The sequence below is a fragment of the Denticeps clupeoides genome, chromosome 16 (assembly GCF_900700375.1).
Source record: "Denticeps clupeoides chromosome 16, fDenClu1.1, whole genome shotgun sequence".
NCBI lineage: Eukaryota > Metazoa > Chordata > Actinopteri > Clupeiformes > Denticipitidae > Denticeps > Denticeps clupeoides.
Genome location: NC_041722.1, coordinates 16,498,799 through 16,524,759, shown reverse-complemented (window position 1 = coordinate 16,524,759; position 25,961 = coordinate 16,498,799). Strand labels below are relative to the sequence as shown.

Genomic DNA, 25,961 nt, shown 5'->3' with positions numbered 1-25,961 from the left:
ACAAACATGATGCTGTTTTTTTCTCTTCAGCTGCTTGATGTAGTTTTATTTGAAGTGTGCTACTGTGCACTTGTATTAGTGCAATAATGTGATTGGCTCAATATTTTTCGGGTTTTTTTTTACATTTACGGCATATGTCAGGGGTCCTTGCAATCACTAGTTACAGGGACAGTCCATCTGGAGAAACTCAGGGTAAAGTGTTTTGCTCAGGGACGCAATGGTAATAGGTGGGGTTTGAACTGGGGTGAGTGTGTTATCGACTAGGCTAATACGCCCCCAGAAGAACAGAAAGCAGATGATGAGTTGTTTTATGCAGTACATCTCTCTTCAGGAATCTCAAAGTGCTCTGTCTCCTCTCCTGTATCAAGTCACCGCACCTAAGTTGGTGCAATATGGGTCAGTGATGGCAAACAACACAGGCCCGGGTCCTACTTTGCTCCAAATGTAGAACAGCTGTCCAGCAGTAGACATCTGGCAGACGTCATCAACGCATCCTGGTTTACTGCCGTTTTACCTCTGTATCAATCAGAACACATGCCAAGAGCTTCTCCTTCTGCATCAAGCATAAATCATTACATCACTATCCACTGCGGTTTGCATATATAAATATATATATATATATTTATGTGTATTCTATTGTAAGAGTGTGTGTTACAAATTTAAACCTTCAAAGAGGGAACAGACTGCCATTAGAAAACATCAAAGGTGAAACTGGAGCTGCTTGTTGAAGGTGATGTAGGGGTAGATACCTCAAGCAGAGACATGAAGGTCATTTGTTGAAGGCCTGTTGTTAACGGAATCTGTCCAAGAAGGCATGAAGCAATTTTTTTGTCTATAACCAAACAGTCAGGTAGCTAAATAAAATTTCAATTTAGAAAATGAGAAAAAGCATTCAAAAGAGACAGAATCTTTCCCATGCTGAAGAAACCCATCTTAGATCCCTCTGGCACCCACAGACTGGTTTCACCTCTGACCTCTCTGTCCAAAATCCTCAAGCGTGCTGTCTACAATGAACCTTCTCTCTCCATCTCTCACCTGATCCTAATCGCTCGGGCTTCAAAGCAGCACATTCCACAGAGACTGCACTTTCGGCCCCACTGAGAAGATATGCGCTGCTTGGTCAGCCAAAGCGGCATCAGTCCTCGTACTCCTTGACCTCTCAGATGCATTTGACACAGTCAATCACGGGACGCTCTTGACCATCAGTATGAGCTTTGGAATTTGCTTTCTACCTAGAAGGAGATGGTAGATGTGAAAGATCTCCCATTTTTCAGTAGGTACAGTAGGTTCTGACTGAGGGAGAGAGATTTGTTCCCCTCAAATCTGGTTCTGCAAGACATCAAACCAACAAGCATTCCAACCATCCCAGCAACCCCCAGACCAGTTCTGCACCCATCACTAACATCCTGAAAGCCATGTAGCAGCCAGGACGCCGGACATTGTTACACCAATTCTTCAAATACATTCAAGCTTTCTTTTTTTTTCCAAATTGGTGACGAACATGGTGGGTAAACTAACATCGCTGTTAAAACAAGCCTGTCATTTTCAAATCACAGATAAACGTGAGGTTTATTCCTCTTGGGCAGCAGCAGAAGCGCAGTAAAAACACCAGACCACGTCAGAGACGCGAGAAGACGGCAGGCCACCGTCGGGAGAACGAGCGAGAGACGTCAAATGTAAACACGGGCGAGCGAGCGTGCAGGAAACAGCGGAGTGGAGGAGAGAATAAATAAGGCAGAGGGAGGGAAGGGTATTCCTTCAGTCAGCTACAGACGTACTAAAACAATAACCCCAGAAACCATGATGGGCTTGGCCACCACCTTGGAGCTTCAAGCCTGGCGCCAGGTTCTCCATGGAGGCCGGAGCAGACAGACCAGGACACTTCACTAATGACTCAGTGCCATCATCCTCCAGCTTCAGTTTGAATTGTGCCATTCTGTGTCAAAGACAGTTTTGGTTTCAATGAATCCATTAGTCTGTGTTATGATCTCAAAAAACAAGACAGCGAAACAGTTCAATTACTGTACGTGCACAACGGAAAGTGACAAGAGCCGGGGTCCCAATGACACATCTGGTTATCTTTGGGCCACTCTGCATTCGCAAAGCTATGCAGGGGATTTTTCTTCTCCGTTTTTTACTCCGAACACAGGCATATTCTGCAAACGTCCCATTCTTTCCAGTCTGAGGGTTTTCCAGATGCTTTTTTCTTTTTCAAACCCAACAAGAGTCTGCATGCTGGATTTATGGCAGGAAACAGACTTGTTTAAATATAGCCCTGGAAACAGATTACCTTCCCCTGCCCTTTACAAACAGCAGACTCCGAAGGAGATGCCCACAGGTACGACCCAAATTAAACAGCGGGTCCCTCCTCCAGCCAATCCCTGGTTGAATAAGAGCACTGATTCACAAAAGTCCAGTTTCATTTGGTCTCAAATTTCCAAAATCACCATTTAGTGTCTTTAGGAATCCCTCTGATTTTTAGCTTCCCTCACATGGTGCATAGGCATTAAACCAAACACTCAGCAACCTTCATTTTTAAGGTTAATGGGTCTTGTTGCACACTTAGAACCAGTGTTGGGCACATTGTTTCAAAAAAGTATTTTTTATAGTTACAAAATTTTAAAAGTAACTAGTTACAAAGGAAAGTAACTTAAAATGTTAAAATATGTAAATGTTGATGACGTGCCTCTGTTTCTTAGCTGCACATGTGTTTTAACCATGGAAACAGTAACTGGTTAGATTACCCTGTTACTGGAAAAAAAATGGTTCCCATCAGTGTTTATAGCATAAAACAAGAATGCCTTCAATTACTTTTCCAGTCCACCACACCTCCTTCTGTCATTATAACTAAATAGGCATCAATGTGTCATTACAAAGATAGTACATGTGTGCCTAATATGCACATTTTTGCATGTGTGTGGTGGCAAAAAGCAACATTAAACATGAGAAATTAGGAATTACCGGGGTGAGGTGGGAAAGGGGTGTGGTGCTGGGCATGGCCATTTCATAAAAACAGGTGCTGCTTTAGCTTCTACTGACACATGCAAATTAGTTTAAGGGGAAAATGACAAGGCTTACCAGTGCATGTATAATCAGGTGAAACTGGCTAAAATGCATTTGCAATGGATGCATCCTCCAGCAGATGTAGGTGATGCCCAACATGACAACATTTGTGTCACATCAAGGCCTTGCCTACCAGTGCAGGGACTGGTATTTACATTGAAAACATTTATCAGATGCCCTTATCTACAGCACCTTAGTTACAGGGACAGTCCCCCCTGGAGACACTCAGGGTTAAGTGTCATGCTCAGGGACATAATGGTAGTAAGTGGGTTTCAACCTATGACTTCTGGTCCATGGGCAAGCATGTTATGCTAAGCTACTGCCACCCTAATCATGTACATAGTTTTGATCAATTAGACATTTTCACCAACCCTCTGTGAACATCATTTCAGCCTCTGCACTTTTTTTTCTGAAATATTTCTTATTTTTTACAGTAAACACCCCTGAATTCGGACAGTAAAATTATGATGCATTAGTTTCATGACAAACCAACAAACTAAGAAAAATGGCCGCACAAAGTCCAACTGTCTACCTGTCAAAATTCTACTACCCAGAAAAAAAGTCATTTGGAAGAATGTATTTTTATGCTCCGGCACAGATAAGGATATTCAACATGCAAATAAACCATTGAGGTTTATGTAAGCATAGAATTGTGAAAATATTCCACTGTAACTGACAATGATCAATACATTTTCTGAAATTCCATGAGCATCATTAATTTCTTAGGATGGGAACTTTATGGACAGCAGCCTGAACAACCACCAGAAACCGATTCATCAGTTCAAATGAAGGAACTCACTGATTCAATGCCTGATACGGAGTAGATGAGCATCGTGCACCAGATCTGTTTCTCGACAACATGTCTTTGGCTAGACCGAAAGACACTTGTCCCCAGCAATGACGCACGTCAATGTCCTGCTATGGCGTCTGGGTGGTGCTGTCAAAATCATGTCTTTTCAGGGACATCAAAAGTGGAAACACTCTGGTTTGCCACAGCAGCCCTTCAGATAAAAAACAGTGAAATATACAAGCAGTGAGTGGGTCCAGACGTCAAGACAAACCGCCAACCCCAAACATAATTCATGGCTCCAAGACACACTGGCAATTTTACTCAACGTCAGACTCCTCCAGCTGATTATGATGAAAGAATAAGTGAAGCAGCCTATATTCTGAGGCATAAATAAAACCCCACAAGTCTAGATAGAGTTAAGTGCTGTCTAGAAAGAACAAAATAACCATTGTTATTTTACATCATTAAACATCCTTTAAGAGACCCGAAAAATCAAGCTTATTATACAATAAGCAAGATAATCCAGAAATTGAATCATTATCAATTCAACAGGAAAGAATGGCCAGTACGCTGACAAAAATAATTAAGTAAAATTAAGTAAAGTAAAATGCATCAATGCATAAAGTATTGACATTACAGACAGCAATAAAGCTTGGTAAAAAAAAAAAAGAGAAGTAATTGTTCATGTCTCCCAGCATCCCAGCTTGTTAAAGCTCTAGAGGAAATGCCATGAACTGGTCTGTGATGCACACGTCTGTCCTTTTCAAGTCTGGGAACCAAGCCGTTCCCAGAGCACCAACGGCTAAGTAACAGGAGGGGTTTCTGTACCGGCCGAATGGGATCTTGGGCCCTGAGAATGACCCATCCGTCACCCGCCCTTCAAAAATCCTCTCGAGGGAACTGCCCGGAATGAGTGACATTTTCGTTGGCAGGATCATGAAGTCAAGGCGCTGTGCTGATGACGTCACTACAGCACAAGAGTACTGAGGGAAAAGGGATGTCTTTCCTTTTGATGAAATCTGGCATTAAACAAAACTCTGATAAGAACGCGTTCACTTGATAACAATACAATATGTCACGCCGCTCTATCAACAGCCACTGCCTCCCCAACATCATCTGCCTCCCCCAAATAAACACGTTAATCAAAGAATTGGCAAAAAATCCTTTAAAAAAAAGAACATTAAAATGCGATTGATCTGTCAGGAAGATAAAGCACCCCAAGTGACAAAAGAGAACTTTGTGTTTGATCCGCGTGGCTAAAACGAACAGACTGGATACATCCAGGGTGAAAAATGAATTAGGACCTGATGGTGACCACTTGATTAGCGGTATAGATTGCAGCTGCAGGATGAGGGACATTTCCCGGGCCAATGGTCAGCCAAAATGAGTCATGTCATACTGAGGATGTCCAAAAAGTGTTCTTTACCATTTGGAATCGATAGTAAATAGCTTATAAAATATGTTATGCAAGTCATATTAATGCTTAACTGATTTTTTCTTTAGAACAGCTTAGATGCATTTATGGATCGTTCCATAAATGGATGTATGGATCGTTTTTTTTTATTTAATTTAGTGGTACTGGGGGTTAAGTGTAATACGTACAGTAAATAAAAGATACTTCAGCGATGCAGCCCCATATTAACAGACCCAAGGCTTAGGCTTGACAGATGGATGGAGAAGATTTACTCAAGACATGCAACTCTTTATGACACAGGTTGTTTCCAATGATATTTCCCTGTATGGGGCTTCGTGCCATTAGGCGCACTGGAGATAAGAGACTTTCACAAGGTCGAGGAGAGCACTACTGTATTTTATCACTGTCACACTATGGCACCTGGAAAAAGGAGAACTTGGCTCAGCACTAGTAAATTCACAGTGGAAAAAGCGTGGACAGACTTTTGGTTTGAAGATGAGAGACGTTGCACATCTTGGATTTTTTGCAGTAAATTCATCAGAACTGATAAATTTTCATGTCCTCCACGACACCTTCATAGAGTGCTCCATCCTAAGCATGACCTCACGCTACCATGGTGAGGAAAACTGCAGCTGCAGCACAAACCCCCAAAACACCCCGCAGAAGCCGCAGCCCCCACCACTACTCAGGAATCGGTCCCATCTCCTCATCGTTGACAACCAAGGTACCTGTCATCACCCGAGACCAAAGCACCAGCTGCTATTCCATCCAACATCCATCGATCTGAAACGGCAGGACAGTGCAGCAAAAGGACGCATTTGCACAACTCTCAAAAGCAGGGGATTTACCAACGACAACAACATACAGAACAGGGTAACAGGCAAAAGACAAGGAAAAAACACAATGACCCAATGAGGGCTAGACACAATGAGGATACATTTATGCACTGAACATCAGGCGCTCACAATCAGGGTGAAAGGAAGGAATCCTCCACCTCAGACATCAGGGCTGAGTTGTCTGCATCCAAAATGTGGTCAAGTCATTCTGTCACAATGGCAGCACAGGGCAAGAAGAGGACACATTTGCACAACTCTCAAAAACAGGGGCTTTGCTTACACAAAGTCAGGCCTTGACATAATTGTATACAACTGTTGCATAGTATGCAATAGCCAGTTGATGTGATTGAACATATCAGGATACAAATGTGAAACGTACAGAACCAATTCCAAACAATAGAGCGCTGATAAATGTCCTAGTTATCACGAAAGTCCCATTTTATCAGATGGTGTCGCTTGTTCAACTCATGCCAATTGATCAATGGTGCATGGTGACTGCGTTTTCATTGCATTTCATTCCATGTGTTTCTTTGCCTAGCCTTAAATTTGCAGTTAAATTATAGGTCTTGGGTGTGCAACCAAAACAGGTACAAAGTAGTCAAAGCTCAAGGAAGAGTTGGAAATACAGCCTTGTGATGTGGCAAATGTTCGCATCTGTTGCTTGTTTTGTTGCTTCCCCTAAATGAAGAGACTCGCCTTGTGCACTTTTAGCAGTTGGAGCAATTTTGAAAGCTTTTTTAACAGTTTGTCATTGGAAGCCCATGGAGGGAAACCATGCATGAGCGAGAGCTGAGAGATCAGAAGCTTTCCTGTCAGACCCTGACTGCTTTTTGGAACCTCCCCACCAGCTTCAACCCCAAACCAGACCCTCAGTACATCAACAGCACCAGACTTATGCAACATCTTCAGCTAATCCTTGCAGATGGGGCTAGTTTCGGAGAAAAGTACTCCTTTTTCTTGGAGGACTTAACCCCTTTTTTCAATGTTTTATGTCCACTGTCTAGCAACATATTCTCAAGAGCCTACAACCTCACAAAGGCAGCATCAATAAAAAATTAAGGCAAATTGGTGTTGCGGTTTTAATTAGTGTTTTTTTTTCTTCCTTTTTCGGTAAGCCTATTTTGAATTACAATGAAATGAAAGAAAGAATGAAAACTTTTTTGAACCTACTGCCAGTAAAATAATAAAGTTGAGGGTGTTGTGCAAACAGCCATCAAATGGAGGGCAGGAATGAATTAGTCCGAATATTTTAAAATGAATATCAACGTGTCCTGCCATTTGTCATATTACATCCGCCATTCAGTGAAGACAGCAAAGGCAGGTTCCTTTCGAGGGCTGGAGTCTGAGGATTTCCAGTGCGTTTTATCGGGGGAATCTGCTCATCTATTTTCCTTTCTGTGGAAAAGAAAAGAAAAAAGTTTGCGGCGCTCAAAAACAACACAAATTTATGTTGTGTGCTCTTCAAACGCCAGCGAGTTCAGCCCTTTCCTGAGAGTTAAGACCCATGCATGCCCTGCCTGACGGTCCCCTTGTTTGAAATGCTGGCGCTATCTTGCAAGCAGGGAAATGCGTCACAGCCAGGACAAAAAAATGGAAACTGCAGCAGAGACGAACGTAGATATTGTGTAGCCAGCACCAGCTTGTACCAACTTTACTACTCTGTTTGCATATTGTGGTTCTGCAGGGCCCTGTGTGTCTTTCTGTTATAAGGCCACTTTAATGCTGATGAATCATGTCTCTGTAAGCAGACAGTTGGTAGAAAATCCTTTGGTTTCTTTGAAAATCCACAACATTTAGATATTTCTATTATCTGGGGTTCAAATGGAGCTTTTCGTCTCTTCACCACTTGGCAGCTTGGCAGTCTATACATGAAATAGTGAATGAGAGAGATGCCTGCTCTGTTAATTATCATTCAAAAGCAAAGCTGTGCTACAAAGCAATTTCTTTGGCGAAAGAGAACCTCACAAAGGACATTTTCCTCCCGTCATATATAAGCGCAAGAGCAGGTTTGAGTGGGAGGAAAGGCCCACATCTGCGTTCTATTGGTGATCAGCAGCAATTCATCACCAGAAAAAATGAGTCCATAGCAGGTGTGCACTTTATTAATGGACATCAACCGTTTGATTTCTGTGCATGTGTGGATTGGATGGGTTATAACATCAATCAGTTAACACTTATAAATATATAAATACTATATATGTGTGTGTGTGTGTGTGTGTGTGTGTGTGTGTGTGTGTGTGTGTGTGTGTATGTTGCATGATTTATGTGAGTCAGATAGCATTTAAATGATGTTTGCATTTGATTGTGAATATTTGTTTGTATGCACAGTTGGCTTTGAGATATTTTTGCAGCTCCATGCTGCTAAATTGTCCTGTCAGCCAGTCTATGAACAATCACCAAGAGAAAATTTCAGGAGGTGAAACAAAGAAGGTACTACAGATGAACAGATGGAAAAAGCTGCTCCTTCTGCTTTCCGTCCTTCAGGATTGCATTCATATCAACAAATCCATTATGATAATTGGTTCATTTGAGGGCCAATAAAGAATTCCTCTATTTGTCAGACAGACTTTCGTGTTCTGGGGCGCAGGTGCTCGGCATGCTCCCACATGGCCAAGTCAGAGGGGTCCAAAAGCTCCCCCAGAAACCCCAACTGTACAATTAATCCCCCACATTCGAAAAAGCACTTAGAATGTTCAAAATCATTCATTTTAATTGAATTCAGGAGTCAGTGTTTGTTTTTGTCCAAGTATGTCCTGATATAACCCCAGTTGCGCTACTGTAATGGACCATTCAGAGACATAATTCAATAATAAGACATCTTTTGAGTTTCCACTGCAGCATATTCCTGACGCAATATGACTATGTTATGATGTTATGACTATTTACATGCTCATCACATGGATTATACAGGTTGACAGGAATTAGATTGATGTCAGATATTCAGATGCAATTAATTTGTAATGAGGAAACAGGACTGGATGCTTGTGTGGTCTTCATAGGATTTCAAATTCTTCTGAAATCTTGTACTGTTTATTTTGGACGGGTGGCATGTAAGCCAGGTGACATTTTGTGATAAATTGTGAAATGAAACAATGCTGCATTTGTCAGAGCAAAGGCTTCGAACAGATCAAAGGACCATGTGAGAGGCCAGCGGCCTAAAAACTGGCACTGAGATGATGAAGATAAAGGGGAAGACAGACGTCTGCAGTCATCACAGTCATCCGTCTTTCTTCAGTGAGAGACGTTTTTCAGCCCTTTCCCCAAAGCACATGTTCTACTTCAGTCAAAGGCCTGTTGTCAGTTTCACGAAAAAATCTTCCTAATGCCACACATTATTGTGCAACCAGCTCTTATTCTTGCAGAGGCCGAAGTCCTTAAACACTGTTTATAGATTTGATTTGGATACGCCTGATCTTAGTCAGGTAAACGTAGGTCACTTATCTTGAGTAGCAATACAAACAACGCAAGCACTTCCATGACATTTCTAAATAGAGCATTTCACTGCCACAAGTCAGAACAGATTTAGTGTGCTCTGGATGCTGTCTGCTGTCAACTGCGATGTGACACTATTCTTCCATGGGATAGCCTTACTATTTTTGATGATGGTGGTGGAAAACACGGTTTCAGTCACTGTACCACAATCTCCCATAAATCTTTGCCTGAATAACAACAGCAAATGAAAAATGTTTTTTTAGGAATATAATATCTAAATGTATATATAAAATGTCGTCGTCGTCTTCCTCCGCTTATCCGGGTCCGGGTCGCAGGGCAGCATCCCAAGTAGGGAATCCCAGCCAGCCCTCTCCAGAACCACCTCCACCAGCTCCTCCAGCAGGACCCCAAGGCGTTCCCAGACCAGACTGGAGATATAATTTCTCCAGCATGTCCTGGGTCGACCCGGGGGCCTCCTGCCGGCAGGACATGCCTGAAACACCTCCCCAGGGAGGCGTCCAGGAGGCATCATGACCAGATGCCCGAACCACCTCAACTGGCTCCTCTCTGAGTCCCTCCCGAATGTCCGAGCTCCTCACCCTATCTCTAAGGCTGCGCTCCGCCACCCTACAGAGGAAAATCATTTTGGCTACTTGTATCTTGTTCTGTCAGTCATTACCCAAGGTCATGACCATATGTGAGGATTGGGACGTAGATCGACCAGTAAATCGACAGCCTTGCTTTCTGGCTCAGCTCCCTCTTCACCATGACAGATCAGTTCAGCGTCCACTGCCTATATATAATATGACATGTAGTAACAGCAAACGTATGATAGCCCCCAGGATTATCATCATACTTGACATAAGAATCAAACTCATTTACATACATTTAATGTTAGGGTGTTGAAGCACTGTTTGAAACTATTGCCACACCCTTATTCATATAGGTCTAGGTGTCACATATATCATATAAAGCTTAGGGTGGGCCAATACTTTTCAATGGTTTCTTAACGTAACAAGACGAGGGTAGTATTTTGGTTTAGAGTTTGATTTTTACTGTTACTGTTCTTGACACCCTAGGATAATTATAGAAATTTTGTGACCAATGAGGCAGAGAAAGAATCATGACACGCGTCTATTAACAGTTATTAAATGAGCGGAACAATAGTTTAGCCATGTTCCCTATATTCAACCATAAGGCAGGACCACCTCCAGCTTGGCTTTATTGAGTCCTGTTTCATTTTCAGACTTTTGGATTTGCTTGTGTTGTTTTTGCAGCTTGATATTTCTGCTGAGGAGTTTATAGTGTAATTTATAATTGGCAATGAACCCATTGAATTTTATCTGCCTGTCATTGCTTTATTTTGCTTACGGCCAATGCATTCAGTCCACACTGCTACAAAAAACTGAACCTAGAGGAACACCACAGATAACAGCATGCATGTTAGCCTCCCGAGATACATTCTCAAATACATCTGTTTCCTCTGCATTTAACCCATCACCCTTAGTGAGCAGTGGACAATGTTTCCATATTATGGGACTTTCAGTACCCAGATTTGAAAAATCTCAAGAGAATGAGTATCACCAACTTTTTCCAGAATCTTAGAAAGAAAAGTAAGATTGAGTTATAGTTGGACAAGACTTTTATGTATTATTTACTAATATGCAAGGCATATTTTTTGCATTGACACCAATTGATGGATGATTTTGATTTTGATGATTTTTCTAAATAATTTTGTACTTTACTGACCTGAAACTTTTCTGACCTCACACTGCCCTGCACAGCAAAACCATCCTGTCAGTGTGATGGTCAGTAAACGCTTCCAAGGATAAATCCCATTCACTTGGGTGGTCTGACCAAGTCTCCCTTTAGGTTGACCACAGTGTCATGTGACCTCTTCCTTTAGACCAGTGCTGGGATAACATGAGCTAAACTGCCAACCACAAGCAATTGCAGAGCAGACTTCAATTTTGATTTAATCTTTATATTTATTGATATTTTTCATATCCACAATAATGAACAATTTTGGGACAAAAAAGGAAAAGTAAAACTTTTTTTGTATGTCACCATGTGCAAAAAAAAAAAAAAAAACCTTCATTGTCTCTACAAATGATTAAGGGTACCAATCACATATCATAGAAAGAAACTAACATTATAAAAGGCGTTTTATATAAAAATATTACATTACAAAATATCCAAACATCAGATCTATTTACATCAGACAGTTTCCAAAGATTTACACGCAATAGCCTCCCCTCCAATTAAAAAAAAGAATGCTGCGATAGGACTGAGGTAGCTAATAAAGGAGACAGAGATAGAATCGAGTTTAAGAAAAACATCTAAATGTATAAATGACAGAGAGAGCAAGTAACATAATGAAAGCTACATTGGATCTGAGGCATTCAACTTCATTGTACCCAACAATCAACTTGCTGTGCTGATACGTACAAGCATTTTAGACAGATCCATGTTCAACAAGCTCTGTATATTTTACAAAATTCCCAAGCGCGCAAGCTGAAACTTAAGCCTCACTTCTGAAGAAATCACTCCTGGCAGAATGTCGCTCTGGAATGGATGTGACCTCAGTTTACTTGAAACTGCGAAATAGGGGAAATGAACTTTCTTCTGTTTCTCATCGGAGCACATAGTAAACAGCACATTTCATTATTATCGGGGTTCATTTCGCACAACTAAAATAAATACGTTTAAATATATAAATTCTCGTATCTTTTCTGTGATTACTGTGGCACCATCACGATGGGAGCCCAAGCCTCTAAGTGCACTCAGTGCTCCAGGGGTAGAACATTGTTACAATGTTTTTGCACCTTCACCAAGACCGTCTGCACATTATTGATTCTGGATGGGAAGTAAGGGCTGTTCAGGAAAAGGTTTCTTTTGCTTGGAAGCATGCCTCCCACCCTCTCTCCCTCTCCCCCTCCTACACAACACATCTGTTTGTCCACCAAGAAGTTCCTCCTCCACCCAGTCAGACAGACACTCTCACACCCCGAATTCACTCAGAAGTTGAGAATCAGCCAAAGGCAAAGATGGAAAAAAAACTAAATTAAAAAAATAGTTTAACAGAAAAAACAACATCAGAACCAAAAAATCTGTACAGAACCGATTAAATACAGTGTGATCAATATACATTCCTGTTTATTATAGCAATTAAAGGACTGGTTTTGTATTTAAAGAAATGTTTAAAAAAATCATAAAATCTGATATTTGATTTTAGACATACATAAGGAGACAGAAAATCAGCACTGCTGTTTAAAATGTCATGTTACCACACTCAGCATCTCCAGTTTAATCGCACATGTGTGGTAAAATGTGTAAAATACAATTTTATAAGAAAAAACACTCAATTACTTGAGTAGTGCTTCGGATTGACAAACAGAGCAGGCGACCCATTGGTCCATGAGGGAGACTTTCTCCCCGTTGGGGTCAAAAACCAAATAGAGTGGTTGCCCCTACCCCAGGCACCTACTGCAGGGGAACCTTGTCCCTCTGTAGACATTTTGACTGGTCCAGTAAGCCATGATGGGTGTGACGAGAACTTCCTTTCACTCCCGAACTGTAAAGACACGGAATGAACCTCCCTCCATGTTGCTCTTGCTGAAAATAAAGACATTTAAAAAAGTGTGAGGATGCAGGATGCACATGCAAAAAGGTTCAGTAACAAGCTATTACAATTGCCCCAGACGTGACCTTTTAGTAAACTTAAAGCACAAGGACTCTTGAGCAGGGCATATCTGGAAAGCGCGAGTCCAACACTAGTCCATTGTTAACCAGTGTTGTGGCCCCACTGCCTCCGGCCGTTCCAACAACTGCTATTGGCTGTTGTGCTTGGCTTGAACGCTTTGTTATTAATTCATTAGTGGCACGTCCTTGAAGCACTGCCATGTTGGGTAATGTTAGAATGAAAGTGGCCTCTGCTGGCATCCGACCTGCCGTAATTATCTGCTACAGAGAGCCACTGAGTGAGCCACTGTAGCTGGGTAACCGAATAGGTCCTGATTATGTCTCTGGTAATAATGTATAAAGTATCTTGGCCAGCGGGCGTCTTGTAAAATGATGCTTTTTTTTCCTTGTGGGGGCTTGAATTACACTCCATTGTAATCTTAGTCATTGTTATAATTTTTTTAGATAATTATAACGTTTGCCAGAGGATGCGAGGGAGCGATCAATCAGGAGCTTGAGCTGGAGGCCGTTTGATTGCAGGATTGGGTTTCCCTGGGCCTGCACTCCTCGATTTTCACACTCCATTGAGTGCTAACTCAGAATAAGCATGTGTGGTCCATCCACACTCAAAACCACACAAATAAAAAACGAGACAGAGAGAGAGAGCGAAAGAGAGAGAGTTGGTACCTCTCAGACCGGATGTTGTTCTTCAGGGATCCCACATAGCTCTTTTTCTTCTCCAGAGCCAGGACATCCACGTAACCGCCATCATCTTTGATGACACCGGCATGGATTGCTGTTCGGCAGATGCTTGAGCTCTGTGAACATGGTAAAAGATGGGGTTTCAGGTTTGCAACCACTTCAGACCAGTTAGTAAGCACCTCTCAAGCGCCCAGTGATTGTTTACATGGGTGTCTGTTTAGAGGTCCAGCTGTAGAGTCCATATGGTAGACAGCAATCCTTCATACAAACACATGACCTCAGCCTCAGGGAAGCCAGGCCTCAGGCATGGACGCTTTCAAGGCATTATAAGGGAGGACCAACTGCGTCCAGAAAGCAGGCGCCTGGACTTGAGCCAGCAATGAACGAACACCGGGCCCTTATCACCCAGCTGGCAAAGACCCGTTCACCTCCCTGCATCCGGAGCCCCTACAGGGTCCCATTTCCCTCTGAGGACATGCCCTAGCTCTTCCGTTTGGCCTTCAGATGACCCATGAAGAGTTCAGTTCAAATCTAGTATGGTTGAGCTGCCACTATTTAGTCCGGTTCATTATTATGCTTGTTTCTTTTTTTTTGTACATTGGTGCTGGTCTCGAAGAGTGGGTGTAATTATTTGATGCTCTCTTTGGGAGCACACTGATGTGTAGCCAGTTGGACAGGGGTGCAGTGTTTGAAGTGGAGTGCCACGAGAATGAGCCAAAGGGAAGGAGGTTCATCTAAGGGCAATGGGTTCAAAGACCAATTCCCTTGCCTGAATATGAGCGTGTGGATGTCCACCTTGCGCCAGTTCAACGCATTAATAAAGCCATGATCTTAAATAGAACAAATCAATGCACTTCCAGGTGACATTAAGAACCCAGCTTGCCTTGTTCCTTCCTTCGTATCCCTTCCAAAGACCTGACAAGTACATACTGCACTTCATTTCACTTTCTTGATTTGCTTGTAGAATATTACTCAAGTTTTCCCCAGTTTGACTGATGTTAAAGCAAAAGATGACTGTTGCATAGTGGAAATAGACCTGTCACACTGGAAGAATGGATCTCTGAAAGAGACCCCCTCCTGCCTCTGAGCTGGGCTTCTTTATGCCAGCAATGGCCCGGTTTATGAGAAGATCCAGTGACCAGCTGGTTGTGGTTTGGATAGCCTCCGACAGGGAAGGCCACCAGCTTCACACATTCCTCTCCTTGTTCACACCGGCTAAGTAGGTTTTTGTGGTCAATTCCCTTCATTGAGATCTCACAGAATATTAAAGGACTACACAAGAACTCACATCAGCATAGACGTTGCTTCCAATCACAGGGGCCCAGTTGGATGGTTCATCTTTGCAGTTCGCTGGGCAGAACACCCTTAAGAATGCAGCGGGAAGAAAGTGAAGTCAACAAACATCAACTGTACAATCCAGACAGCAACTAGCCCAATTATAGATTTGCATATAAACAACATAAATCTGTACCTGGGACAGTTGGCCTGGGGCTTCTTGAAAGGGCAAACCTCAGCAACTGTAGAGTAGCAATCCACCGACAGCCCTGCAGACAGATTATAAAACTCAAACTCCAATCTTAGGAACAGGAAGCAAATAACTTGCCCATTGAAAACAAAGGTGGAAAAAATGAGGTCGGGAAAGCGAGAGTCTACACCTGTATATGCTTGTAACCGCAACCGTTCGCCCAGGGCTGATGTGTAGTGCACTAGTCAACAAATTTGTCTATCAATCAGCTGGCCACAAGGCCCCTGAGCCTATGGGAACTGATGCTGAAATTAAAGCTAAGTGCAGCATATAAATGGGTAAAGGGAAATATAATGAGCTAATTTGCCAGAACAGGTGTCTCACTGCACGGGTTCCAAGCAAAACGTGGTGGGACTTATGCTTTGTACGAGAACTTTTTACCACCTTCGGATCAAAAAGATACTTACTTTCTACTCTAGCAACAACAAAGGCATTTCCAGGTTTGTATTTACTGCAAAAAGAAGCAGAATTTAGCCACTTATGAGTTCAAGTTGCATGTGTTATGTTTTCAAACCCATTAGTCAACAGGCAGATATCTACCTGAAGGACTCAATGCCATTTTTCGTGGCTTTGACGAAGAACGGGAGACTGTCTTTCCTCGTGATGTCCACCAGGCCACCGTTGTTGTCAATGACCCCATGGTGTATTGCAGCACGGCAAATACTTGATTGCTGGAAATGTGCATATAACTATTATTCCAAATTGAAAATAGAATTGTTCCAAAAAAGTGACATTTTTAAGACATACCACATCGTAAAAGAGCGTCCCAAACACCTTGGTCTTCTTGTCCAAACAGTTAGCAGGGCAGTTGTACCTGTGTAGAAACAGATGTAGGTAAATCTTTGGTTCTACATCAAAGCAAACGTTGCCCCTGTTTTATCTGTACTAACCTGGTGCAAGTTGGTCCTTTGCACTTGTCCCGCATTTTTGTCTCACATTTGATGTTCTGGGCTACAAAAACAAAATAAGGAGACTTAAGCTTTGAAATGTAAGCTTTTATGTAGGTATTATTTGTTACTGGAACATTTCTCTCAAATATTACCTAGGAATCTTGGAGAGTCGTGCTTGGAAGAAGGCTTTTTGGAAGGCTTGGGTTTGGGTTTAGTTTTGGGGGGGGTTGTCCGGGGCTGGACAGGCACCTGTGGCTGCTCAACTTCATTCATGTCCTCTGTCTCTGGACGCTGCACGCTGGTGTCTCCTGGGGACAAAATTCATAGCATTAACAACACAGACACACTTACGTAATTCCAGTGTGTTGTCTATTGCGCTTTATCTACCCTTGTAACAGAGGTTTTCCTTGCACCCTCCTCCATAGCTCGGTGGGCACTGGGAACAGGGGCGGCCATGCTGGTACGGAGCCTCTCCAATCCAGTTTCCCCTGGTAGAGAGCGAGGGCATTAATATGCAGCCGTCCTAAAAAAATCTTTGCAATAATTCACGAAACCATAACTCGCTCAGATGTGCAATAAGTCTGTGCCACAATTCATTCAGCTCTGCAGTAAATCTGCAGCTTTCCATGTAACAAGTGGAGGGGAAAATAGCATATAAATAACAGCCAATCTAGAACAACCCTTGTTTGTCTTTCAATTTTTCTGTCTTCCTGCAGATAGACCATTTCATATGGATGGCTCCCAATGCGTCATGGCACAATAACCTTGAGATATACATCCACTTAAAATGCCTCCAGTCCCCCCTTTCAGCTCTCAGGCCGAAGGTAAATAGATTTAACACATGTGCACGAGCTTTTATTCACTGGGGAGGAGAGCTAATATGAAGCTGCTGCTCTTACTTTGGTGAGTAGTTGCATACGAGGTAGACAGCATTCACCCACACCTCTCCAAACACGCTCATGCTTGGGCAGGTGTGCAACGCACAGCCCACACGGGTGGTTGTGGCCCAGACCAGCTGCAAAAAAACAGAGAGAGACACTTCTTATTAATCAATTAGGACTCATATAGAACTTCAGAAATCACATTTAATACTTTAATACATTAAAACATCTGCTAATGAAGGCACAAATCATGCACTTTTACAAGAACCTTCACATTCACCTCTGTGTACAATGCAAAGCATGAATTTTGATGCAAGTTTTGCATTTCCTGGAAATGATGATCATAGAAATTGAAAGCAATGTTTGGAAATAACATCACCCCTGTTGCCAGCGTCGTGTTCTGACACCTTCTGGTCTCAGGTTTGTCAGCAGTTGCTGTGCAATGTGGCCAATATAGTGACTACTTGTGCATTACATATTGCTATAATTGACTCAAAATATCAATTTTAAGTAAATCATTTCAGAATGACATTCTTTTAACCGAGGTCCCGACTTCATCGTGCCTTTGCCCCAGAGAGCCCCATTGTTTCTACACAGGAAGCAGTTCAGAGGCTGAGGAAATTGTGACAGATTGATAGGGCCACTGGGGACCCTTGGAGAAGAGACGACTCTTTCACTCTCCCTCTGCGAGCGGAAGGAGGAGGACATGAAGTGTGACTGCGAGTTTGCTTCCCGTGAACTCCCGTGATCCCTCGGCCGCCCAAATTGGTGCACACACAAACAAATTCATGCTCACCTGCTATCTACCAATTCCAAGGTTTGTTTTTCCTGTCACTCCCCGTGAAAACGCCACGGGTTCATGGAGGGTAGTCCCTTTCAGAGCGGCAGACGGCCAAAGTCCATGTGAATGAGAAGTGCTTACTCAGAACATTCCCGTGTCCCTGCCCCTCTCACACATGCTCACAAATCAAGACAAATGGCAACGATATCCTCGATGTACGTCGGTGTGGGTTTGCGGCCAGCTGCTTCGTGGTTGACTTTGCCTTCCACAGGAATGGCCTTCCTGTTCTTTACTGGGTCTACAAAGGCCACCAGCAGTGCTGACTGAGGCAGTGACTCAGCAGAGGCAGAAAACCAAGCGTCTTCTGCCTGTTGGTAAGATGACAGAAACTCTTCTCCCACCTATAGGATCTGCTGGAGCTACACAGAAGAGATGTGGACTTGGACCCGTTCCTTCGGTCCATGGAACGTTTTCAAAGAATCCAGGTCATCCAGGGGAGAGATCCACGAGTCTGGAAACAGCTTCCAGATGCCGGTGACCTGGTTTTCAGCAATGGAGCTGGGCGAGGGAGTGTGTTTTCACAGGCCCATCCCGCCGACGGAGCCAAATCTGAGAGGACAGGGCGTTTTATTTGCTCCTGTCTTCAGGAGCTGTTGCCAGATCAGTAATGACAAGTTCGGAGAAGATGAATGAACACATTACACTTGGTCCCCTTTTCTACAAGGCCTAATAACTTCACAAAGTTTGTTGATCCAATTATGGAAAATGCAGATCCAAATTCTTTCAAGGGAACATTGGGTTATAACCCTAAAAAAAAGACATACTGCCAATCTGCATTTTAAAGGAAGGACGCACCCTACTGGCTTTTGAGAAAACGGCCCCTAACGGTCTATTTTGGCTTTGATTACATCCTTGTTTGAGACTCTGTATTTATAAAATTGCATATAGTAATACTTTAAAAAACTGTGTTAACATTCTTCTGCCAAATAATGCAGTTTATAAGCAAAAGTAGTGGCAACTGGCTATTTTATCATGGTTTGACCAATCAGGTTGTAGAACCGGAACTAACCATGTACATGTGCATGGCCTCCCTGCCGTATATACCATGGGTGGTAGTAGCCTAGTGGGCAACACACTCGCCTGTGAACCAGGAGCCCCAGGTTCAAATCCCACTTATTACCATTGTGTCCCTGATCAAGACACTTAACCCTGAGTAAGGGCATCTGATAAATGCTGTAAATGTAAATGTATATCAGTGGGGGAAGCCTGCTGCCATGGTGGTTTTGTGTGCAGAACCACTGCTTCGGCATGTTTACACGGGAAACCCAATAATCAGCAGTGGCGCTGGCGGCCATGGTGGCCAAGTCTGCGATGCACATGTTGTTCTTAGCGCCATCACACATGCTGCAAATTACACACTCGCGAGGAGGTGCCGGCACAAGCTGCACATGGAAGTCTGTGTGCACGCTAAGACATAAATCACTCCGAAATTTGACAGAATTCATGAAGCATCTGTTCAGTGTGTTTCAGTGTGTTGCCACATCTCCATTGGGGCAGTGGTGGCCTAGCGGTTAAGGAAGTGGCCCCGTAATCAGAAGGTTGCTGGTTCGAATCTCACTGAGCAAGGCACCGTCCCCACACACTGCTCACCAAGGGTGATGGTTAAAAGCAGAGGACACATTTCGTTGTGTCATTAAATAAGGCAATCATTCACCATGACCATGACCTTCAATCTGCTCACTCACTTGGGTGTAGTGGGTGCACATGGGTCCGGAGCACCGATCGGGGCACCAGGGGTTACACTCGTGGGCGTAGGGATAGGTGTAGTCCTTCACCTCATCATACCAGGCCTGGACATGGTAGGCCGGAGAGCGGTATCTATAGCAATAGGGAAAAGGTGACAATCAGTTGCAGGTTCACATCGGACACTGGGTGTGTGAGCAAGGCCATTTTCTCTTGTTTCTGCACACAAAGAATCAGGGACCCCGAATCCGTCCCGGGCCAAGCAATTTACACTGGATGGGAGAACACATGTCCTTTCACAGCGCTGAGAAAGACTAATAAGTACGGCAGATGACAGAAACTCTGCCCCTGGCAGCATCGCTCAGCTGGCAAGACAAGAAAGAAAGCGAGAGAAAGAGCGATGGAGAGAGGGGGGGGGGGGGGGGGTAATGAGAAAGGGAGAAGGTTGCTGGAATGGCACCTGCTGAGGGAGGGCACCAGCCAGGGCACACAATGAAGCTGTGTGTCGGAGAACGGCCCTCACTGTAAAGACTGGGCTTTCTGTACTCGCTCCTGCTTTCCTTTTCTCTCCAGCTCCCTCTCTCTCTCTCTCTCATATAAACAGATGGGCTGAATAATGTGTATTGTGTGTGCTGCTCCCTGTGCAAACGGTGTCTGTGTTTGCAGAGATACATTCACAAGTGTGTGGAAAAAAGCAAGAGAGAGGGATTACTTCACATTATCTTCTCTTCACCGACACTACTGTACATCCTGGGATTTGCCACACTGGGATTGCTACAAAACTACCATCATGCAGGACTAGACTGATGAGGCCTAGACTAGAAATAACTAGTCAGACAATTTTCAATTCAAACCTCTTTGGGTGGAGAAGAGGCCTGGAGGATTCAGAGTTTCTGGTCCTGATTTAGTGCCAGTAGTTGACAAAGTAAGTAAGGCCGGGCAAGTTTATTTATATTTCAAATTTCATACAAAGAACAATTCAGATTTTCTTACAAATATTAAAAGGAATCTGCTGGGTGAAACTTATAAAGAAAAAAATATGTGCAAATGTTAAAAATAAATTGTTAATTAATAAAACAACTGCTTGGTTTCTTATCTGAAGGCTTCAGTGAGCAATGATGTTTTAAAGCCTGCATTTAAACATTTTATGGATGAAATAATGGAGTAATGAAAGACCGGGACACTACTTTGGTGAGGATGACAGGGACACTACTTTGGTGAGGATGACAGGGACACTACATGTTGAGGATTGGTGATGACATGGAGCAGTGGTTACTTATGGCAAATGTTCAGTTGAGATAGAAGTGGGAATGGCCATTCCAGGTGTGTGTGTTTGTGTGCATGCGTGCGTTGTGTTTGTCTTACCTGCCCCAGTGCACTGCCAGGTTCTGACCAATGGAGCTGAGTAGATCATGCGGCCCATGCTCCCATAGGCACTGCTCAGCCCAGTGTGTGGCAGAACGCTCCAGCTCGTCATCCCACACCTACACACACAGATTCACAACCACGGCAAGACAGTGAAACACACTCTGCACCAAGTTACACCATACAGCTCAGATTACTAGAAAGCTCCCGTGGACAAGTCTTCCTGCACAAGTCAGCTGGAAATGGAGCTTTAACACAAGTACAACATTGATCAGCAGCCAAGCACAGCAGAGTCTGGCTTCCTTCCACTACAAATCCACTGCAATCAGGGCAAAATTAGACACATTTCCCACTGTTTTCCTCCCCACCTGTGGAAAGGAGAGGAGACCCACAGGCCCGTCTATCCCACTCACTCACACATGGATGCACACACACACACACACACACGGCATGGAGAAGGGCGTACCGAAGCCCTGCTCGATGCCCAGTAAATTTCCAGGGCCTCGGCGGTTAGCGTCCATGTAGCCTCACTCTCTTCCACACACACACACGCCCTCTCTGCTGTGGTCATGAGAGTCTCCAGACCTCAGGTTGAGACTGGCATTTTTCCGCTTCGGCTGGGCACCAAGCAAGTCTTCCAAAAAGCCTCTATTACCAATACACTCAGATGCATTTAATAGATGTATGCACATGCACACACACACACAAACAAGTACACTTACTGACCCTTTAAATCGACCCACCTTTTCAAATCAATGCCAAGCCAATCTCGATCTCCCACAATGTGCTACTTTTGCCCATTTCAAACCACTCCTTATATGGAGCTTCTCCCACAATGCATGGCTTTAATCCTGCATATCCATGCAATGACAGGGTTACACACACACAGGGAGCTTAAAGTGTGTGTAATAACCTCTGCACGAACACAGCTGATGGCGGCACCAGTGCTGAGTTCTGGAACTAGAGCCGTGAATTCAGCACGTGGCCTTTCTGTTTGCCGCAAGAGCATGAGCACCCAAGCTCCGCTCCTCAAACACCATGATGACATTAACTTTGCTGCTTGTAAAGGTTCAGGGAGGAAATCGCAGGAAAACATGCAGGGAATCCGCCTTACTAAAAGCAAGGGTGGCGATTTTGATAAAACCCGCACATATACTTTTACATAAGCAGCCACTTAGATTCACTTAATTTGTAAGAATTTCTAATGTTTTTTTGTAATGAAATATTGAAAGAGCAGCATATTGTTCATGTTTATTGGGCCCAGACTTCTGGCCTGTAGTGCACATAAGTACACTTTTCACCCCTCTGGCCTTATATGACTAGTAATTGGTAGAAACAGGAACCGAATGGTATTAAGTGGATTAGTTAGTTACCCATTTGACTACTACCACCCTGTAAATGCAAGATCGTGTAAAATATGACCCTGTAATAGAGTCCATTTTGACCAGGAGCTCTTTTTTTGTTGTTCTGGACCCTCATTTTGGAAATATTCCAAGCTGGAGGTATACAGACTATACATGGAGTCCGTCACAGATGCCGTTTACATTCCAGCGGCCCTGCTGTGGTCAGCGGCCTTCAGCGGCATCTAAACAAGAAGCAAAACTCCGCTGTCCTGTTGCAACACTGCTGTGGCTGCCCTTTACTCACCATGTACTCCATGTTGGAGGCAGTGGGGTACACCCCTCCTCTCAGCTTGTTGTGCAGCTGCAGTATCTCCTCGCGGTCGGACCAGGAGATGGCCCGGCGCGAACGTCTGAGTGGCGCGATGCCATCAGTCCTGTTGGCCTCTGCTTCGTCCTGGTAGCGACTCAGCAACTGCTGCAGCTCCTTGGATTCGGGCAGGAAGAGGGCAGCCGCCTGCCTGGTGGCCAGGACCAGCAGGGTGAGCGTGATCAGGCTGGGCATTCTGTGAGAAAGATGGTGGCGCTCTGGCTCTGTGCGTGGTGCTCTTTCTCTCTTTTGTCACAGGCAGGAGATCTAGGCACAGGCAAAAGCACTTGGTGAGTTACGTAGAGCTATGGAGACTAGAGAGTGTGTTTTTTGCACAATGCACTGCAACAGACTTCTGCATAAGCTGACATGCAAACAAGAAAAATAGGCAGAGATTGAAATGACAACCAGCATATGCTGCTAGATCTGTGTAGACACAGTCTTACTTCTCAGGAAGGTGGCCACAACCCTGACAGGCAAGTTGAATCTGATGTATTAAACGAAGGTAAATCCAAAAACTAAAGAAATAACACAAAGGCCTGAACAAGCCTTGTCTTCAAATAACCCCTTTCCCTACTCCAACAGAAGCTCCAAGCGAAAACACTGGCATCAGGTTCTGACATTGCACAGTCCTCATAGAACTGCCAGGGGAGTTCCACAGTGATGAAACATAGCTGATCGCAACCCATGTTCAAGGGTCATAATTCTCCGGCATGCACGCATGTGGCAGGTCCAACTTCATGCAGAAAGCAGCGATCTTGGAGCACTCCTTCCTGAACATGAACAGTGATTCATGCATAATTCATTGTGAGGCATTCTTCAGTAAGAAAGGACTGAAACACCGGCATACATTATGAGAGTATTAAGTATACCCTGAACACATCAACCCTTACATGCAGAGAAATCAAGGGAGGAACGGAGAGCAGAGATGGTTCATCACTGTTGTGGACAAGCTATGTCACGTTCATGTCTTCTGTCACTTCTGAACAAGTTATTGCAGGCCACCGAGTTGTGTTGCTCCATGAGACCCTGCTGCTAACAAAGGAGCACCGAGCCACGTTTACTGAGCCTAACCATGAGTGAAGGCTGTGAGCAACACTGTGCAGATGGGAGTCTAATTAATTCCATGCTTATCTGTCATGACGATGATTCATTTGTGGCAGTTTCCTATGGAAACACCCTTTATCACTGAAATCAGACCGAGATTTTTCTTTTTTTTTTTGGCACATTTTGTTATTTTTCCCAAAAGGAAAAGTTGGAATTCTTTAGAAGTTATCATAGAACTTGGCACATGAGAATGCACACAAATACAAACATGGACAGGGTCATAAACCTCAGCTCTCGCGTTTGGGCTGCCATTTTTCAGACCTCGCCGAAGACTCTGGCTGACCCGCGAACTCCCCATCCAAAAACATGGGAGGAGTGTTAACTGGGTAGAGCAACAGTCTTTTCTTTGATAAAATGAACCATTTTTTCAGCGCCGTGAATGAGAAAGCAGTGAGAAAGTCTGATCCTTTCATTCCATAGTCTAAGAAGCACCAAATGTCACTCTTTTTTTAATGGCATCTTCATTCTGGTCGCTCGACTGCCTGATAGAACCTCCCGGCCATGCAGCGCTGGCCACAAACAAAACCCCACGCCTGCAGCGGTTCTCATGTCTATCCTGAATTTTATACCGGTGTGTGACAGACCAATTGGCCAAACACAACTGAAAAATCCCCCCCCCCCTCCAATAGATAACCTTTAAAGGAGCCGACAGCGAATCCTGGAAGCGATCAGGCTTTTTACCTGAAGGAGCGCCGTTTTTACCCTGGGAACAGCCTCATAAACGGGTCGAGCGCTTCGCCGGCGCCCGGACCACATGTGGATTTACAGGGGCCTGCGTCGGCATCTTCTGCAAACTCAGCTAGAGCACAAAATTCCTTCTGCCTGCCCAACCCTCTCAACCACCCCGTCGCTCCATCCATCTGTTGACCATGCATCTGCATCCAGGCTTGCAGCACTCAGAACAACTCAGCTTTTTAAAATGAGAGTAATACCAAGAAAGCGCAGACGATTTTTTGCCTAAATTTGTGCTAAGAAAAAAAAAACTCTAATATAAAAAGACAGCAATTGCATTAATGTATGAAAGCAGACGAAGACATTTTACCACAATCCCTGGAGTTTCAGGCTTTCCAGTTATCCAGCCTTCTGTGACCTGAAGGCTCCTTCTGAAACTCTGAATAAGCAGTGGAGTATCTGTGCCGGTTGGCAGTGATCCTGAAAGTAAGCAAAGGAACTGGCCAGCTCGTGACTGGCGTTAGTGGGGCTGTTCACCGCCTTTTATAGAGAAGGAGACCCAGCTGAAGGAGTGAGGAGGGGAGAGCAAGGAGAAAAAAGCCTCTGAACTCATCCTGTTCACTCCCCCGTGCCCCTCAAGAAGACTATGTTCCTGGCAGGCTGTGACTCTTTCTGACGAAAGAGCTCGAATTGAAATTTCAAAGAATGTAAATCACCGTCAGTGGAGTAACCAAAAAAAGTTGAATCACACAAAAATTGGCCCATATGCAAACAACACTCACTTATTGTTATGACATAGAGTCTGTAACTAATAGATAATTTGTTAAATACGGTAGTAATAACAATCTCAACACAATAACAGCATAATGCATTAGGTCATATGCGTTATGTAAAAATGTCAGTGTTTAGAGATGTCATTTTCTTATTTTAATACAACTTGTGTGTGTGTGTGTGTGTGTGTGTGTGTGTGTGTGTGTGTGTATATATGTGTGTAGTACATAGTAATAGTGTTACTGTTATGATGATTATTGTTGTTGTTGCTCATGCAGAAAAAGGCAACTGCCATTATGCTGATTTTGGATGAAAGCCTCATGTCTCTCTACTGGCTAATAACCTTGCCCACAGTAACGCAACACGGAGAACCTTGAACTTCGCCGAACCTCTGAAATATTGAAGAAATGCGGACCACACAGACGGAGCCCCGTCCGCTCATCCCCTCCACACGTCGCCGCGAATCAGGCCATTTCCTGCAGGTTAGGGTCATGTCATGAGAGCCACTGACGACATCTTCGTCAAGAAAGCAGAAGCTCTGGCTGGGTGTTTAGCAAGAGAATGAACACGACAGGACGTGGGGTCACGTCACACTTTT

At 43.9% G+C, this 25,961-nt stretch overlaps 1 protein-coding gene across 1 annotated transcript; it reads right to left on the bottom strand.

Moving 5' to 3' along the window:
- Nucleotides 1-11,633: 11,633 nt before the first annotated feature.
- On the bottom strand, nt 11,634-25,203 carry crispld2 (cysteine-rich secretory protein LCCL domain containing 2). Its single transcript, XM_028957061.1, has 15 exons — nt 24,963-25,203; nt 22,751-23,080; nt 21,104-21,222; nt 19,741-19,873; nt 17,233-17,348; nt 16,721-16,821; nt 16,486-16,641; nt 16,334-16,394; nt 16,191-16,257; nt 15,984-16,114; nt 15,851-15,894; nt 15,390-15,462; nt 15,207-15,282; nt 13,904-14,034; nt 11,634-13,150 (listed from the first exon to the last, which is right to left on the bottom strand). The coding sequence occupies exons 2-15, from the start codon at nt 23,006-23,008 to the stop codon at nt 13,099-13,101; spliced, it is 1,518 nt and encodes a 505-aa protein (XP_028812894.1). The 5' UTR covers nt 23,009-23,080; nt 24,963-25,203; the 3' UTR covers nt 11,634-13,098.
- Nucleotides 25,204-25,961: the final 758 nt, after the last annotated feature.